The sequence below is a fragment of the Eptesicus fuscus genome, chromosome 4 (genome assembly GCF_027574615.1).
Source record: "Eptesicus fuscus isolate TK198812 chromosome 4, DD_ASM_mEF_20220401, whole genome shotgun sequence".
Lineage (NCBI taxonomy): Eukaryota > Metazoa > Chordata > Mammalia > Chiroptera > Vespertilionidae > Eptesicus > Eptesicus fuscus.
In genome coordinates this window covers 100,130,358-100,149,718 of record NC_072476.1, presented here as the reverse complement: position 1 = coordinate 100,149,718, position 19,361 = coordinate 100,130,358, and the positions used below count along the sequence as shown (strand labels likewise).

Below are 19,361 nucleotides of genomic sequence, written 5' to 3'. Positions count from 1 at the left end.
TGCTGGCAATGAGGCAGCTGGCGTGCAGCCCACCTGTGGTTGTTGTCCTCATATTGGTCTCCATGCTCCATGAGTCGCTACTCATATCCGGAGCTTAGTCAATTGCTTCTACTCAGTGTGAGCTCAGCAACGTACTGTTCTGCCTCAAAGCCTCGGCCAGCCTCCTGTGCTCAGGGCAGTGCTTCAGAAACTTTTCTAACCTTGAGACTCACCTGAGCACTTAGGGATTCCAGGACCCAGCCCTGGACCTTCTGTGTCTGAATTTTCAGGGGATGGTTCGAGGAATCCATATTTAACAAGCAGACTCGCTGATTATTAAGGCTTGGGGAAGTCTGGGAACTTTGATTTTTTTGGATAAAATCCTCTTTCCTTGGCTAGTGCCCAAGCTCCTCCCCAATCAGGCTTCAGTTTACCCTGTAGCTTATCCTTCACACACTTTACAGGATCCCTCAGCTCCAGCCCACTGGATAAGCTTGATCCCTGAACATACCCCTCTTTTCACTGTCTGAATCTTTGCTTCATTTCATCAAATTTAGTGTCTTCTATGTGAAAACCCCTGTGCCAGACTCTGGGAGACAGAAAGATGAATGCGTCACACCTTTTGAACCAGAGCTCAGTCAGGTGAGGAAATGGATGTGCAAATAAACCAGAATGAGAGGCCGGTGCTCTGTGGGCATCACAGCCAAAAGCTAGGAAGGTAAACAAAGGGGCCTTCCAATTGCTTTGTGTCTCCCACTTCCCAAACCTACCAAATAAAATCGAGGCTCACTGCTCAGCTCCTGGAACTCCCAAAGGTTGCCAGTCCTGGCTGCCCATTAGAATGAATTACTTGGAATACTTTAAAAAATACAGTTGCTTGAGTCCTCACAAAACCAGTTGGACCAGAACCTATGGGTGTAAATCCAATGGGAAGACAGGGAAACAAACCACTTTTTCCCCCTGTAACTGAGCCAGACTCTGTCCAGTTGCTGAGCATCCTGAGCATCAGTCCTGCTCACCTCTTTCACCCGCTCCCTTTTCCTCTGCTCTGCAGCCTTCCCTCCAGGGAGAGACCCTTTCCTGCCCTTGCTCCTTTGCTTCTAGGCCTTTCTACATCAAAGGGAGTCTTTTGTTAGTCACTGCCAAGCAATCACAAAGAGACAATATCTTGGAGGCTCTTGACCAAAGCTTCTAAAATTAGAATCTAATATTGCACAGATGGTGGGGCTTATTAAACCATGTCAAGTGTGTAATTATCTCCTGAGACCTCACACACAGTGGTCTCCGTAAACTTAGGTGATATCTGGAAAGATCATATCATGCAAATGAGTGTTTATGAGGTGTCTCTGATGTGCCTCGCTTGGGAAACACCTTAGCTGAATGGCTGGGATGTTGACATCCTGATAGGGTGTTGCTGCTCCTTCTGGCACTTTCCAAGGTATTATGTCATTTCATGATCCTAACGCTGATTGGTTCTGAGTAATTAGAGCTTTTACAAAGACTCTCCTCGTGCTTGCCAGGCTCACTGCTCTTTATCTTTTTAAGAATGATGGAAAGAATGCAGAACAGGCCCTTTCTGTGCTTCTGAGACAGGCGGGAGTTTCTCCCGTCACACGCGTGGGGTCCTGACTTGTCTAGTGTGGGACTAAACATTACAAGCAGTAAGACCACACTAAGAAATATAAGCGTTCACGGGGCTGGGAGAGGGTCATTTGTTTCAGGCACACATTCCCCATTCATTTCTGATTTTCCTCGTCATCCTGACACTTCTGTGTGGTGCAGTTTTATGACAGACGTTCTCAAGGACAGAGGGGCCTCTGCGGGTGTGTGCTCTCTGTCATGCCCGCTGAGCTGCAGTTTCAGAAAATATTATTTCCTCAGCAGTGAGAGGGCAGCGAGGAGCAGGGAAAACTTTCTTAAATAGAAGCCTATGCAGGTGTGTGTGTGTGTGTGTGTGTGTGTGTGTGAGTGTGTGCATGAGCATGTGTGAGCATGTATATATACATATAATTATTTATCCATTCTTCTCACAACAAAAACCAAAATGCAGAAATCAAAACAAAAGTTTTAAAAACTTATACTTTGAGTAAAACCACAATAAAATCTATGCCATGTATATACTAAACATTGTGCTCATATTTTCTTTCTCTCACCTTTGGCATTATATGACATGATTGAAAAAGGGTGTAAAAGTAAAGTAATGAGAAGGTGACAAAATTAGTAAAACATAAATGACTTAAAAGTTATGGTTGGTAGTAAAAAGTATTTATCAATGATTCACTCATTGGTTGAAAGGCAATAATAAAAAGCTAATCAGATATGGAATAGTAATGAAATCCTTAATGATGTAGTTCAGAAATATGTCATTCTGAATGAAGAAATAGCATGTCCTCTCTCCCATATTCTGTTATCCCAATTACAATTAATAAAATGCAACTCAAACTATTTTAAGTTGGAAAAACATCCATGGAAAACACTGATTTGCAAACACCTGGCAGTTTTCTTTATCTTTGTTCCTCACTGAATGTAGGCCTGTGACATGCATTTCATGACGCGCCACCTGTCAGAGATTTTTGGAAATCTGTTAGAGATTAGTTCTGAGTCTGAGTAACACAGTCGCCACTGCAATAAAAAGAAAGCAGTCATTTGATATTTCCAGCAAACATCCGGATGGGGATGGCTCTCCTCCCTGTGGGGGTGAGCTAAGGGGCTGGGAAGGAGGGGACTCAGGCCTGGCTGGTTCTGGGCGTCTCTTACCTGAGCGGTTGTTGGGAGACACGCGCACAGGGGAGATGGAGGGCGTGCGGGAAGAGGAGTAGGGCCTTTGCCGATCCCTCTCGATGGTTGAAGATGAGGCTACAAAGTGATACTGTGACCATCCATCCTGCGAAGACAGCACGCTCTGATTAAGTGGGGAAGGCAGAGTGATTCTTCCCTTCCTGACATTCCCAAGTTCCACGCGTCTGAATTGGCAAACCATTTCGGTGATCATCAAGGTTAAAACAGATGAATGTGAATTGAGACCCACCTCCTGTTCCCTCCAGACAGGCCGACAGGGGAGGCCCTGCTTTCAGTGCTTGCTTTCCTTCCCAAATGCGGGATAAATGGTCTCTCGGCAAACCTGCTTTGGCCAACTTTCATTTAAATGAAAATATCCTGCTCAGAATGTGGAATGGCCCCGAAACTGTCTGTTCTTTGCCTACCTGGTTCCAACTCTCTCTGGCCCTCTTTTCAACCACCTTCTGAAAGTGTTTACGCTTGTTCAAAGGGCCAGGTGCCAAGCAGCATCCTCCCTTCTGGCTTTCCTCCCTTACATTGCTTTGAACTTCCTTCTCTGCCACAAATGCCTGGTCCCCACCTGCTCAAGGCCTTCAGTGTATATTCACACTGAGTGTCTCACCTTCCACTGAGTATTCAGGCCTAGATTCATATGCTCTCTGCTTTGCCACAGAGATTGTGTTGTTTTTCCATTTAGAGCATGTGCAGAATGCATCCTACCACATTAATCCTCCACGAAGCTTTCAAATATCTACTTAATACATGAAAAGCATATATACAATTTTTCATTATAAAAACCATATAAATACATTATGGAGGATTTTATGAATTTAGAAAGCATAAAGAAGAAAATAAAAATAGCCAACAATTCCTCCCACCTTCCCTGAGATGTCCTGAAAGGATGTTATGGTGGTTCCTCCAGCCTCTCTCTTTTTAAAGTCAAGTTTACTTCTGTCAGAGTAATCTGTCACACAGCACTGGCGGTATAACAAAGAAAAGCACACACCCACCCAACCCCCAATTCCTGCTTCACAGAGGTAACCATTATTTTCAGTTCTTTTAGCTTTTTTTTTTTCCCCTGAAAATATTTAGACGTTTAAGGGACTCAATGGGATATATTTTGGGATTATAAGTAGTGGCTCAGGAAATTGCTTTAGTCAAAAGTTTGGCTTCTTTTGTCATGGATAAGTAATAATATTGCACATGTCATTAAAAGTGAGCCAGCAAAGTACTTCATGATACCAAAATCGGCTAATATTTGATATGTTCTAAGACGAAAGGGGACGACTGGATATAAGTATGGCACAACCCTAGGCTTGGTTTTATTGGCAATATCAGTGGATTCCTCAGCACTGCTGTCCTATGTGGGTGTTTGGAGATATGTTTTGCTCAGTGGTTCAGATTTCATAATGCTTAGATTACTATGGGACCATGTAAGTACTTACATCTCTGGAAATGTCAAGACTGTGGATGTAATAATAAAACTATATGAAGGAAGGGACTCTTATGAGGATACAACCCCAAAGCTTTCAAATACTTCAAAAGACCCAATTCCGAGAATGCTAATGCATGACAGAAATGTGATCTTGCTGGTAGCTTGTCCGTGGGTGAGGGAATTGGCAGGGACCAGAGGATGATGAGTGTGTCAGAGGCACCAAGACTGCCATCCCTGTGTCAGACCCCTCTGCACCTGGCCAGCGATGGTGTGTGAGTGGCACAGAAGCTCTGAATGGCGTTGGGAGAGGAAGAGCTTAGAGAACAGGGCAGGGTGGTTAACCCAACCAAGGCTCTTGATTAGTTTCTGAGTCACAGCTTGGGAGCTCCTGGAGGTGCAAGAAGAGGAGCTCGGGTTACTTCTCCATCTCCCTCTCATTCACAGATGCAGTGAAAGGTGCGATGCAATGACCGAAACGAAGAACTCTAACATCACTATAGTCAACAATGCCTAGAAGAGTCCTCACAGTTTTCATTGTGATGGTGGTATACACTTCCAACTGTCATGGAAAACAGTGCAACACTGGATGCTGAAGACCTGGGTACAGATCAATCAACACCTGTTTTAGTTATACCGAATAACCAGTTACCTTGAGGATAAGTGTCCTGCCCTGCCACATTTTTTTTTTTTTTTTTTTTTTTTACTGCATGAAATATTTCATCATTCGGTTGAAAAAAAAAAAAAGTCTTGCTTTCTAAAAAAGTAAGAGTTATTGCTAAGCGAACACTCCTTTTAACCAAATAGCCATATAATATCTGTTACCTAGACAGCTTGCAATCAAATTTATTACTCATTTACTTCCCACTGTCATTCAGAAAGCTTAAAAGTGGTCTACGTAAACACATACATTGGGCATGTAGCTTTAAAACCATTATTTGTCTCTTTGATTACTACTTTTTAGTTTTAACTCACTGTAGACCTCAGAGGTTTTTTCCTGAAAGGAAAGGTTTTTTTCTATTTTATTGGGTGCTTAACCATAGTTCCCTTTTGCATCAACCCTTTGGCTTGTAGGGTTAAATAAAATAGCCCAGGGGATAAAAATAGATGAAGAATAGCCACAATGACTAGGGAAGGGCCGTTAATCCTTACTATTGATGATAAGAAACTCTTTTAATGTCTATTGGTCACCTCCAGCAAAACGACCCAGAAGTTGTGCCCTTCAGCTCAAGACCCAGACAAACTGTCAAAATGTGATATGATATCGGTGCCTCAAATTGGTTTTTATTTTTAATGCATTAAACTTAAAACTGGAGGTTGTTAAATTGCTCCAAGTATATAGAGATAGAAATCCAAAAGAGAAGAAGAGTTCAAAGTCATTGAACTTTAAATTGCCACAAGGAATAATCTGATTTTCTTTATCTTTCCCTTTTCCTGTCCTTCCACCAGTTTCAGCTTCTCTGCTAAAGTTCCTGATATGGTTCTTTATGACACTGTATTAGTCCCCAAAGCTACTATTATCCATATTGTGCTTTCAATGGCCCAGAATGCAAGAGAATGAAGGTGATGTTCTTCACAGCCTCACAACCATCGGTTTTCATGGTATGTCTACGTGGTGTTCACTCTATTTAGTTCCTCTAGTCTTCCCCTTAAGCATTTTGAGATCCCTGATTTATAACAATCTCCATTTTTATATTTTTTACCATCCTGTAATAAGGTCTAAGTAAGTGGCTTTCAGACTGGTCTATGTGAGGTTAGGATAACCTGTACTGGCCCCATAGCTTTTTATTATGGAAACTGTGTAGGATCTTCAATGAAGATCAGCACACACATTAGTTAGGTTTGTGTGAAAAGATGAGCTAGCGCTGTTTGTCAAGTCAAGGCTCAAAACTGTTCACCTTGGGTCTCTCTGTCGGTATAGGTAAAATTAGAAAGCTGTCAGGAGTCAGCGCTTCTCTCCAGTTTACACTAGTATCATAATTACTGGTAAGCTCTGTGTCAGTTGCTTTTCCATAAATAAAGGTCAAAATGACTCAATCAGCTCGGGGAGTTTTAAAAATAGTAATACCTGAGCCACAGGCCCTGAGATCCTATTTACATTGTTCTGAGCTGGGCCTGGTCACCAGGATTTTTCAAAGCCCCCAAGTGATGTTAATGAATACCTGGTGAGAACCACTGGCTTGGAGTTTCTATGCAGAGGTGGCAGTGACTAATAGGGATACCGAATGCACTCTTAAAGTGCTAAATCCTAGGAGGTCACCCACTTCATTTGGGAATGTCAGATAACGCATTCTACAGGTTGACTTTCAGTGGCATAAAAATAGGTCCCAACCTAAGGGCAGAGAGGTGACACTCACACACTGAGCCCCAATCACACCTGATGACCTGGTATCCACTGGCTGTGTGATTCAATTTCACATGTCTACACCTCAGATCGGTCAGCCCTAAAAGACATTTCAACATTTGAAAAGCCAGGTATTTTACATATACACTCAACAGCGGTCAATAAGTTCAAAGCTCACCCTGGATCCTAACCTCAAGGTCTCCACATTCCACCCCATTTTACATGCTTCCCTTTTTATACCTGTCCTGTCTAACTTCTGCTGCCAAGTTCTGTGCTAGGGAAACAAGAGGCAGGCAATACATGTTTAGTAAACCACTATCGCTAAATGAAGTATGCCCCTGAGCTTTGGAGGAGCTATATGAGCGAGGCTACTTAGCATCATTTTCTTCCCCTGCTGTGAACAAAGTGCTGTGACATCACAGTACAGAAAGCCTTGCTGAATTCTGGAGCCCTGGTCCCTAGCAGAGGTGCCTAATATATGCCAGTAGCATCCAGTGATTTCAGATGACTGCGTTAATTATTATAAAATGAAATGCTGACCAATGTCATGGGCTTTACTGCTAGCCTCTAAGTTCTTATACTTTATTGTTCTATAACAAATGAAGGTCATCAGAGCTTTATGATTAAAAAAAACAACAACAAACACACACATTAGCCTAGAGCAACCTTATCAGTATTATCTTCTGCTGTTGGTATGTGTCTGCTGAAGGCAGTGTAAGTTTAGGTAAAATGGTACAAAATAAAAAAAAAAGGCCATTGGCTGCCTTCTCCACTTAAAATAATTTCTCAGCTGCCCATGTTTCCATGGGAGGTATATTAAACTACCTCCCCTTTAACCTATCTTGTAAATAATTCTGAAGCATCATTATGCCTGGGCACATCTGGTCCTGGATTGCTGCTAAGTCCTTCCATAGCTTGCAGAGCATGGCTTTGCCCGCCACCTCAGCCCATCTCTACTGCTCCCTGCATCCTGCAGTTCAGATGCTCACGCACCTGTCCATGGAGGCTACACTAAGTTCTCCCCAAACACAAACGTTAGGAGAGCCAGGAGAAAGGAGAAGGGTGAATGCATTGATTTCTCATTAGATATGCTCCTATGTTTTTTTAGGACTGGGCACCTCTGGAATGTGCCCACAAGACGGAAGGGGCTGGTTTCTGAAAGGGTCACCTGTGGGAAGGTTACTGGGCAGGGAACAGTGGTGTTGGGAGTAGGGCAGTGCATGCCAGCAAGTGAGCAGAGCATCTGGTGTGATGGAAGGAAACTGAGCCCTGTGGGGGTATTCATAGACTTCCTCCTCCCCTGACTGCCCAGAGCATCCTATCATCACCTGTTGAGCACTGGGGCACACCCCTACCCCCACCAATGCAGAATCAGGGCAGGATGAGGAACGGTGCCAGCTGGGGGAGGAAGGAGAGGATTAGGGAGAGAGAAGGTAACCAGGAAGAGAAATCTCAAGGGCTGACTGGAGGATCTGGTGATTAGGGAGAAAGCAGAGGGTTAAATACCAAATCCTCATTACTGTGCTTCAGGAGATGAGAGATGAGAGGAACAGGAAGTGGAATTTCACATCATTTCTGTTGTGACCCCTGACCTCTGGAAGAAGGCCCATTTTAGAGAACCGCCAGCAATTGGGTGGAGGGGGACAGCATGAATGAATACGGTGAATCAGATGGCGATGCTCCCATTTACAGGTGTTTCCAAAGCATGTTTTCTAAGACGAACTTAGAATTTAGATTTAACAAATCGTTTCTAATGACAAGTGGCAATTCTGACTCAGACAAAAGCTTTAATAAATAATTAACCCTGAAAATGGAGACTCGTTTATTTCCATGGGCATATCAGTTACAACTCAAAATATATTCTAACACACAGTTAGTTAGTATATAATCAATGGCGGTTTTTCCTCCCTTTTAAAAACAGCTCTGGACCTGGTAAGATTTATTTGGTCTCTAAACAAAGATTTCTCAGTAGGCACACAGGGACTATTTGGTTCTGAAGTAACAAATACAAGTTTTTTGCTTTAGCTATCCTTGGAAGCTCACAGCCCATAAAGCTTGTCAATTCTAATTTGCTGTGAGTGACTTGAGATATAAGGCAAGTGTGGTGAAAGTCCTTTGGGCTTTTAGCAACCCAAGTTCATCTACTCACTCAACTTAGAACACTTATAGCTTGTTATTTGCATTCACTACCAGGACTTCCTCACCAAGAACCTACTTTTCAACTGAAAGTCAAGACATGAATTGTTGCCATCCACTAAAAATGGTGCCCAGTTAAGACATTACTACTCATTTATGAAAAATTCGATAGCTCAAAATTGTGCCAGTTTTCCAGTCATTTTTAAGTGGAAGAAACATATCAATGTAATCACATGAAGCGGAGAAAGAAAAGATTGCAAAGTAGTGGTAGTTTTACATACATCCTCCTTATTTCAATGAAAGGTATTTTGTTGTGGATGTAAAAGTAGCTCAGTAATAAATAAGACAAGGTCAGTGACCAAAAGAATGCACACAGGGTGATTTGATCATAAATTCCTATCTGGGCATTTCATGGTAGGTAGTGATGTCCAGGCCTATAACTTTCCTAGTAAAAGGTCTGTCTTTGCCTTAAGCAAGCCTAGATACATTGTTCTTGCATATCTAGGTTAGTGGTCGGCAAACTCATTAGTCAACAGAGCCAAATATATCAACAGTACAACGATTGAAATTTCTTTTGAGAGCCTAATTTTTTAAACTTAAACTTCTTCTAACGCCACTTCTTCAAAATAGACTCGCCCAGGCCGTGGTATTTTGTGGAAGATACACACTCAAGGGGCCAAAGAGCTGCATGTGGCTCGCGAGCTGCAGTTTGCCGACCACGGATCTAGGTGAACATACCTTTGAAATGCCAGAATATTTCTCTTTCTCAGACCCCCTCAGAGGCATAACCACCCTCAAGGGAGCACATGGGCTTGTTGCCCTTATTCCATTCCTATTTATTGTAAATGCTAAATGTGAACTGTCTTGTAATCCAATCACAGATATTTCCCCACTTGCTTTCTCTGTCTTTTTAATTGACCACCAATGGATTTCATGTCATCTTTCCTACATTCCTCTGATTCTAAAGGTATAAAAGAACTGCGAGATTGCCATTCTCGGGAGCATTTTCTTAGTCCTTTGAGATCCTGCTTCTGGGCATGTCCTGAGTTTGGCTCAAATAAACTCTTAAACAATTTCCTATAGGTTTGGATGTTCTTATATCAATAATATAGAGACAATCGGCATAGAATATTCATAGTCTGTGTGGTTGAAGACCAAGCCAGATTTTACATGTCAATGAACCCTCAGCTCCTCTTTGCTGTAATCAAACAAGCTTCCATCTATTTTTAAGGCAAACTGTTTGTTAGAGAGTCATTACAACTAATTCCATCAACAATTCCAAAAGCTATTAGCGTTAAATATTTAAACTACATTGAAAGGGCCAAAAGGGAGTATTGGCAGTTTGATGCAGAAATAAATGCCACCTGACATACTAGTTGCTTTCATTAGTTTCAGCTTTGGTGCTCCCAATAAAATGTAATTAAATTGGTTTGGATACTTAAAGTTATAGTATATCCTATATAATAAAAGCCTAATATGAAAATTGTCCCCTCAGGTGGTCTTTCGACCGCTTGCTATGATGTGCACTGACCACTGGGGGCGGCATGGAACATGGTGGGCATGGGTGACATGGTGCTGGCAGCAGGTGGCAGTGGAGGTACTGCCAGCCCTGATGGGGCCCCGACAAGAATGGGACTACAGTGGGATGGTGAAGCAGATGAGCAGGTGACGCCGCGTCAAGGCAGGTGTGAGTGGGGCCCAATTGCCCTGCTGATCACCCCACAGATGGTGACCAGTGGCAGTGGTGGAGGGCAGGGCTGCCACCTGGCTCCCAGGCGCTGAGGGAGCTGGGCAGAGGCCCAGCCCTGATTAATCACCCCACAGGCAGGATGGTGGAGCAACTGAGGGGGCGGCACCAGGCCAAGGCGGGGTGCCAGGAGGGGTTGTGGGGCTGCAAGGCTGGGGGCATGAGCTAGGGCTGTGAGGCTGGGGGCACGAGCTGGGGCTCGATCTCAGCAGGCCACCCCGAGGGACCCCACCTGTGCACGATTTCGTGCACTGGGCCTCTAGTTTAAGGATAAGAATCTTCAGCAGTACCATATTTTAAACGCAAATACTGAGTAAATCCACTTTAGAAATTTAATTTACTGCATTGGCCTAACTCTAAACAACCAATATCAACAAGAAGATTTGACAAATTGGAAATAAATTTTATATAATTTGGTTGAAGAAAGTGTATCATTTTTGACTGCGAGTAGTTAATTGTTACCAATGCAATGCAGAAAACCCACTCCAAAAATTGAAATAAGACTAGATTAGTCCTCCTGTTTTCCAGGCCTCACTTATGAGATCTGCAAACAAATGTCTGACATAATGGTCTTTGTGTTCCAAGTGGGGCTGCAAAGTGAAATTCAGGGTGAAACTAAGCGAAGTCCAGTCTTCAGGTTTGTTGATCCAAATGCCTAAAAGTTATTTCAACATTTGAAAAGCCAGGTATTTTACATATACACCCAACAGTGGTCAATAAGTTCCAAGCTCACCCTGGATCCGAACCTCAAGGTCTCCACATTCCACCCCACTTTTACATGCTTCAGATCATGGAAATGGAAACAGAATCAATGAAGCTTAAATGCTGGGGTGGCTACACCAATGCAGTTATTTAATAAGCATTAATAAATAGCTCACACTGTACTAGACACAGGGGCAAGAACAGGGAAAGAAGTAGGCATGGCTCCTGAGCAGGAGATGGACATTTAAAAATGATCCTCTCACATCACATCTGGTAGTAAGAGCCATGAAGGAAAAGTACAGGCTACTCTGAGATGGTTACTAGCCTTGGAGAGTTGGTGGGAGTCAAGCAGGTTTCCTTGAGGAAGTGACAGTTATACTGAGCTGGGCGCAGCCAGGCCTGGTGGGACGAGAGGGAAGGCAAGGAAGGGCAAAGAGAGTCTAGGAGGCCAGTGCTGCCGAGACAAAGTGATAGACGAGAAGGCCACAGGGAGGTGTGAGCTTGGAGAGATGGGTAGGACTTTATCATAAGAGAACTGGAAGCTGCTGAAGAGGTTTAATCAGGGGACTGACAAGGTTAGATTTTGATTTATAAAAGTGTATTCTGAATGCTAGATTGAAGGTGATAAGTCCCAACTGACGTGTATTTTATTTCATATTTTTGATGCTCCATATTTTACTAGTGAGCAGAACATGGCTGGCTCTCCATGGAGTGCGTGGGCACTGTGAGGTCCCCAGGCTTCAAACGGGGGCTGCAGACGGCCTGGCGTGGGCACCATGCTATGACAGGGCAAGGAGCAACAGCAGGCAACACCGAGCTGTGTCCACATCCTAGGCCGCCCTCACTTCTTCCCTGAGGTGCTGTAATGTTCTTGATGTTGCTGGAGCTACAAAAAGAGAGTCTGGAAATTTACGGTCCGTCCTCTTTTCCGATTGAGCTGGCCTTTCTGCATAGGACTAAGGGGTCAGGGACTCGGGACACTTTTCAAAATCGAAGCCAACTGGTAATTACTGCAGAAGCATTTTCAATTCATGGAATTACTATGGGCTCTCAAGAAAGTGATTCTTGTTAAAAAATGGGCAGAGATTTCAGAAGGAGACCTGGTGTTGGTGCGCACACAACATGAATGTCGTGGGCACAAGCATCTCGGTAGCCTTTTGTTCATTTTTCCACTTTGTAATGGAAACTCTGCATTTCAGTTCGGCCCATTTCTCAGCCTCCCTTGCAGGGATATTTGGCCACGTCACTAAGATCTGCAAGTATTTCCAAAGGCGTGCTCCTAAAATGAAAAAAGCTTGTCCTTCCCTGCCCCTGACCCTTCCAAATGCCTGGAATGTGGACAGACTGAAGGTCAGCGAGGAGATGCAGACGAGGGCGACACTCCAGAGCACTGAGTGAGAAGGAGCCGAGATCCTGGTTGGAGGTGTGATATCAGACTGGGACCACTGCCTGAAGATGCCCTTGTCCTAATCCCCATGAATATGTTACTTCATGGCAAAAGGACTCTGCAGGTGTGATTAAGCTAGAGATGTTTTGATGGGGAGATAATTGAGAAGTTCTGAGTGGGCCCAATGTAATCACAAGGGTTCTTATAAGAGAGATGCAGGAGGGTCTCAAGAAGGTGATGTGGAAGCAGAGAAAGATATTCACAGATGCTGGGCTGCTGGCTCAGACTATGGAGGGAGAGTGGCAGTTTCTGGAAGCTGCAAAAGGCAAAGGAATGGATTCTCCGGGAGCTTCAGAGGGAGCCGTCCACACCAGCACGCTTTAGGGAAGAGTGTTGAAACCCATGGACCTTTGTTCTGTAGAACTGTAAGATCATGAATTTGTGTGTCTTTAAGCCACTAAGTTTATCGTAATGTGTTCATGCAGCAACAAGAAACAAATACACAGAGCAATGAATTTCTAACTTTTTAAAAGCCATGCTTGCTCGATACAACTGATTAGAACTGTGGGCAACTTGCTTTAATGAAATACCTGTGGTAAGGCACTGCAACGGGTTGTTCATGTGATTTTCCTCTGTTGTCTCCATTTTGGCTAAGGAATAAGGCAGGGACTAATAGGTGCCCTGTTGGTTGCTCCACGTTCTCTAAGGAAAGTACCAGATCATCCCTCCATAGTTGTGAAGGTGGAGGACAAAGAGAATTCTCAAGTATTAGCACGTGACCCAGCTCCAGCGTCAATAGATTAGGCTGAGACTTATCCAGAGGGTGGAAGGGCTGGTGGTGAGAGCGTCCTTGGAGGTGGGGGCTAGGCATTCCCTCCTCCCGCTCCATGGCCCAGGATGCGAAGCACTTACTCAGTTTGACCATGGGTTCTCTAGAGTTTGGGGCTTGCAGGGACTGTATCTTGAGTGACATTAGCAGGGTGATTGATAGACTCGGTGCCGGGGATATACTGACCCTGGAGCTCAGGAAGCTTAAGTTTTACGTCCCCTCTGAGGACTGTACCAAGTTTTATATTCCTAAAGTGTACTCTCCTTAAACAGGACTTTCAAAATGATCTAAGCTGCAGGGGCACACACTCTGATCCACTTTGGTCCATGTGCCATGGAGCAGCAGAGCCTGAGGTGATGGAGAGTTCAGAGCAGTTACCGGAGGAGGCCAGGTCCTGCCCGCGGTCCTCAATTAGGGGCTGTACCAATGAGCAAACACACCACTGTCCCACGAGAGAAGGAGCTAGAATGTGGGCATCACCCACAGACACATGGACCTATGCCAGGCTGCACAGCACTGGCCAGGCTCTCCTTTCCTCCCCCGTCCCTGCTAGAGCCTGGTGGGTGAGGGGCACTGAGACACGGGAAGGAAAGCTTGTGAGAGGGGGAAGAGATGGAGATGGAAAGAGAAGAAACTGACCAGGCTCTTCCTGCCAAGCGAATTAGACTCTCATAGATGTAACATCATCCGTCTACTGAGAAAGGAGGGCTAAGTTGGAGTGAAGTAACAAGAATGGTGATGAACTGGCATTAAACTGAGGGAGCTTTTTAGTTTCTGATCCACCCTCTTTCCCTTCCTCTCATCTCTGGGGTATTTTTGAAGGTTTTTATTTACAATGTTCTGTGTAAAGCCTCGTGAAGGAGTGAGGCACAGAGGAAACGTTTAATCTGGGCTCTGCTAGGCAGGACTCCGGTGACTTGGGGATCCATCCCACCGACAGCTATAACTTAGTCACTTCTTGTTTAGCAGCTGCCATGTGCATCGATTTCCACTTCTGCACAATTGATTTTTGCTTCTGTTCCCATTTGTGCCTGTTTTGGACAGATATCATATGATGAGTGTCTGAGAATTGTCTCAGAGAGGTCAGGGGACCTCATGAAGGAAGCCCTTATTTGTCAATACAAACATCCAGGAGCAAACGCCTAGAATTGTGGAGGAGACAGTATCATAGCTGAGTTAACCTCCGCCTTTTCCTTTTCTCCCCCAGCCTGACATCAAGTGGTTTAGAAAATAAAGAACCTGAGAAGCTGAAATTGTAAGTCTTGAGGACACTAGACTTGTTTTAGAATCTGGCTAAACGTCCTTCTGTCCTTCCAGTCATTTCTTTGTGAAGAATTTTCTGGCATAGTAATAAGGTTAATACATTCCTGAGAAGTAATTTCCTCGATACAATGACAGTAATACATTCAGTAGTTTCACTTATTTCTGTAGAGGATTTACTGCTTTTCTATCATCATCTTAGATACTGCAAAGTAAAAAAAATCTATTAATTTTCAAAATGGTAACATGTTAATACAAGTATTAAAGTATTTCTCGCCCTTCTTACTGTAAGACTTAAAGATAAACATTTAAAATGTTGACTGTGATGTGCTTTCTTTTCTTGACAGTATTTCAAACTATCTTTCCAGCTCTCACTGGAGTCCTGTGTTGATTACTGAACGTCCAGCAGATGAGGGTGACGAAGGGCTGGCAAGCACGAGCCCAGGACTTCAGTTTGCAGGACTACGGGCTCATCACCGGTCAGCGGCCAGTATCCTGGAAGCAGTGAAGGACAGGCGAGGGCTGTGTTCACTCTCTCATCCACGATGGCTTGGACATCCGAGGAAGTCTGCAGGCATCCCTCTCCTATCCATAATTACTTATTGATTTCTTGTTTTGTGAGTGCAGTGGTGGCCAGAGCCAATGCAATGAATACAACAGCAGTAAGAAGAGAGCCCTGTGTGAGGCAAGCGAGAAGGGCACGCCTCCTCCCCTATCCTAGCTCATTATTCACTGGTGGAATGGTTCGTACAACCTGAGAGTCTATTTCCCGACAACAAAAGGAAGGACATTTAAAGATTAGTTTTATGTTTTGTTTCTGTCATCCACATGGCAAGAGTGAATGCAGTATCTCTACCCAGAGGAACACGACCTAATTCCGTTTCAAGCACAGGTGGTCTGGCATTCTGGAAGACACCAGCTCATTGTTGCAAGATACTGATATTTCACGGAGCGGGTGGGAGGGTGGGTGCACTACCGAAATACAACTGAAAAAACGCTGGCCATGAATACTGGTGTGGGAGAATGAGTCTGGTTTCTAACCTGGCTGCCTATCAACAAGAGTTTGGATCTGACATTTGCTCCGTCTTTGATTTGATCCCTGCATTTATGAACTAAGGATTTTAATTACTCATGGAGATGCTGAGTAGATGGTGTTCTCTCTGAAGCCCTTTGAAATACTTAAGAGCAAAATAATGAGCCTCAGTACCATAAGCTAAACACTGGAAAGTCATATCCTCCTGCCTGACAATAGGGACTGCCCTGTCCATTTCCATGGTAACTTCACAGGGTCTGCTTTAAGGGCCTGGGTGTTTACTTGGCAAGCAGCCCACGGAGAAGCAAGGGAACGGGAGGACAGAGGTGGATTACCCTCAGTTCTCAGGGCCTTCTTTCAGTGCCCAATGCTCAGAGACATTTTCCTAGGCTTCCTGCTCCTCTTCTACTCCATGTGGGGATGTGCTTGTGCCTAAGAGGACAGAGCAGGTTCAGGGGATGGGGAGCTCTGTGATTTCCTGTAGATCAATTACCCTGAGAATTGCTATAGATCAACTGTCATGATCCCAGGGCATCACACGGAATGGGCTGGGATGGCTCCAGGTTGCCTTTCTAGGAAACCTCAAAGGTAGCCTGGAGTTTTCCGGGGGCTTTGCTGGGCAGGTGGAAGTTGGGGAATCACGAGGAGCTGGTGTGTTTACTCCAGGAATCTAGAAATGAGTCCCACACAAGACTGATGTCATGGGACCTGAAAGGGAGTCTCCTGCTGGCACCGTGGCCTGGGGGCCCAGCACAACCAGGCAGGAATACTCACCGCATGAGGAACAGTCAGGCATGCTGGTGGTAATCCTTTAACAAGAAGTTACTGTGCCCCAGCTTGAGAAGAAACAGGAAGATCTTGTTCGCATTATTAACGACTGAACATTAACACAGTACTGTGTAACTATAACTGAAGAAAGATTTTGATCCAAAGCCTAAAAACTATGTGTTCAATCTTGGTTGCTTTGGAGTGCAATTGATAAACAAGCTAACGTTTTAAGTGACTGCTGTGTAAACAGCACTTGGAAGCAAACTAGGCCACATACATTTTAAAACCAAGGCCTGCTACTGAGTTTGTGTTCAGGAAGCTCCACTGAATTGGTCTGGGACTTAATGCATCATGAAGACCAATAAAACAGTGGTCTGTACTGGCTGGGAATTGGATGAACTTCAATTTTCTTTGTCATTAAGCTGAGGGTTACCTCAGAAGCTTCACAGACACTGGTGGCCAAAAGCGGAATTTAGGGCTTTGGCAAGCAGAAATCAAGCAGTTTAAGGAAACTGAGAACTGCGATATTTAAAAAGTCAAACCATCTACTTTATTTTTACCAAAGATAGAGAGATGATTTATTTCACTTATTTCTTTACTTCATTCTTATTTTCTAGCTCAGAGTAATGCAGCCTCTTTCAAGCAGCATTTGTATATTTTATGACACACATTTATGGTGTCCCTTAATTCAGAGTTCTGTTCATTAGGGGTTGATATTAATTGGACTCCAGTTGGAGGCAAGTTTCCCTGCAATTTCTCTGACAAAATGACTTTTAATGTAAGTTCCTAATGGAAATCCTCCCACAATTAATATTTGAACCAAGAAAGAAAGTGGTTTTCTATAAAAGTACAAATAAATCTTATCTAGATATTAAATATTATAGCACCTAATGCTGCAACACTAAGCAGTAGGCCCAAGCTATTTGTGCTTCTTAAAAGTCATTCTTTAAAAGTTTGAATTAAAAATTTTTTATTCATTCAAATTGATTTGCACTACAATTATTTCAGATTAGTGAGAAATGACCTTAATTCAGATTTGAGAAAGAGATTAGAGAGATGTTTCTCAGGGAAGGTAATATAAAAAACTTGAGGGATATGAGGAAGATTTAGATGGGCAAGGAGTGTAGAGGATGGAGCATAGGCTTGTGGAAAAGTGGAGGGGAAGGGATGGTAGGTGAGCTGGGAACACAGGAGTTAGGTACATCTGGTGGCCAACGGCGGGTGGAGAGGTAGGGAGCTAAACTGAGGCTGTTCCTTCAAGGTCTCATGGGCTAACATGTGCTAAGATGTTTGGACTGTGCCCTGAGGGCAATGGGAGCCTCTGAAAGATGTTGCTCCGAGGACCAATTTAATCAGATTTCGTTTTTAGAAAGTTCACCCTTACCACCCTCTGGAGGAGACTGGACTAGACAGAAGGAATCATGAAGGTGGGGCTGAGTGAGGAGTCTGTGACAATAATCCAGCAGATGAAGACAGCTGTCTGTGGCCATGATTGTAGAAAGAAGTGAATGGAGAGCATTATGCTAAGTGAAATAAGCCAGTCAGAGAAAGATAAATATCACACGATCTCACTCATTTGTGGAATATAATGAACAACAGAATGATGAACAGAAATAGAACCCGAGTCATAGAAGCATCAAACAGACTGTCCAACCTATGAGGAAAGGCGGAGGGTGAGGGGGTAAGAGATAAACCAAAGGATGTGTATGCATGCATATGAGCAAACCAATGGACACAGACAGTAGGGGGGTGAGGGCATATGCTGGGAAGTGGGGGCGGCCAGGGAGAGGTCAATGGGGGAAAAGGGAGACTTATGTAATACCTTAAACAATAAAGAATTAAAAAACAAACAAAAAAGAAGTGAATGGAGGTGGAAGTCTGGGCTTTCTGGTGGTTGGACGCAGACATGTGAAGAAGAAGAAGGAGCCAGATGGCTCCCGGGCAGTGGCCTGGGTAATGGGTGGAGGGCCATGCTAATCAGTGATCAGAGGTGCAGGGAGAGGGGTGGAGTCCGGGAGACGTAGGTCTGTTTGAGATCTGATTTGTTAGAGGCGCTGTGGGCATCTGAGTAGGTTATTGAGTATGGGGTTAGAAGCAGGAAGAGAGACTGGGCTGGAGAATCATTCAAGAGACCACTACATGTGGATGGTGACCGAACCCAGGGAGCATTAGGGACACCCAGGAAGAGGCTGTGTGTGAGGTGAGAAAGATCTAAACACAGAACCCTGGGGACATCGACATTTATGGAGTGAACAGGAAGAGGAGCCCATTAAGGATGGAGAAGCAGCACCCAGAGAGCCTGAAGAAGCTCAGGGATGGCGATGTCGTGGGGGTCAGGAGAAGACGATTGTTGTCGGTCATGATATTTTGCCACAACATTTTCAACCTAGAAATGACCAGGATCATGGCACGGCATTTTCTCGTGGAAATATGGCATGCATGCTATTTATTGAGCCACATGGAACTCACATCTTCATATCCCAACCCCAGACTTCTCCATGGTCCTCAAGCCAGCATTAGTCTTCAACACACTTGACCTGCCATATTGTCCACAAATTCAGCACTAAAATGGAATAAAATCGCTAACCACTTCTAAAACTCTGGTAGCTCTCATTGTCATTAATGGTCTTCCTACAAAACCTAATTTGTTTTAACTAAACCCCACTATGCAAGACTCTTCCTTCTGGGACTGTTTACAATGCAAATACCGTAGGCAGGCACCGCTGCCAAGGAGAATGACTGTGGGAGAGGACACGGGGTTAGGCATCTAGAGGCTGGGAGGAGATAGGTAGAGGGAACCAAGAGGAAAGCAATCTGTGAAAATGCAGGTTGAAGTGAATGGTGCCAATGATGGTGATGATGACAAAATGAAATCCTGGACCCACATGTCCAGCTGCCTGTGGACAGGATGGCAAGGAGCATCTGTCAGCCAAGCACCATGGAGAAATGTTTTAGAATTAACAACA

General features: G+C 44.2%; 1 protein-coding gene across 1 annotated transcript in view; it reads right to left on the bottom strand.

The window, feature by feature from the left end:
• The window catches only part of CTNND2 (catenin delta 2), a 664,153-nt gene that overhangs the window by 14,184 nt on the left and 630,608 nt on the right, over positions 1–19,361 (bottom strand). The window contains exon 21 of the mRNA XM_054714357.1: positions 2,737–2,863. Coding sequence (XP_054570332.1) covers positions 2,737–2,863 — 127 coding nt within the window. The remainder of the gene's footprint in view (positions 1–2,736; positions 2,864–19,361) is intronic.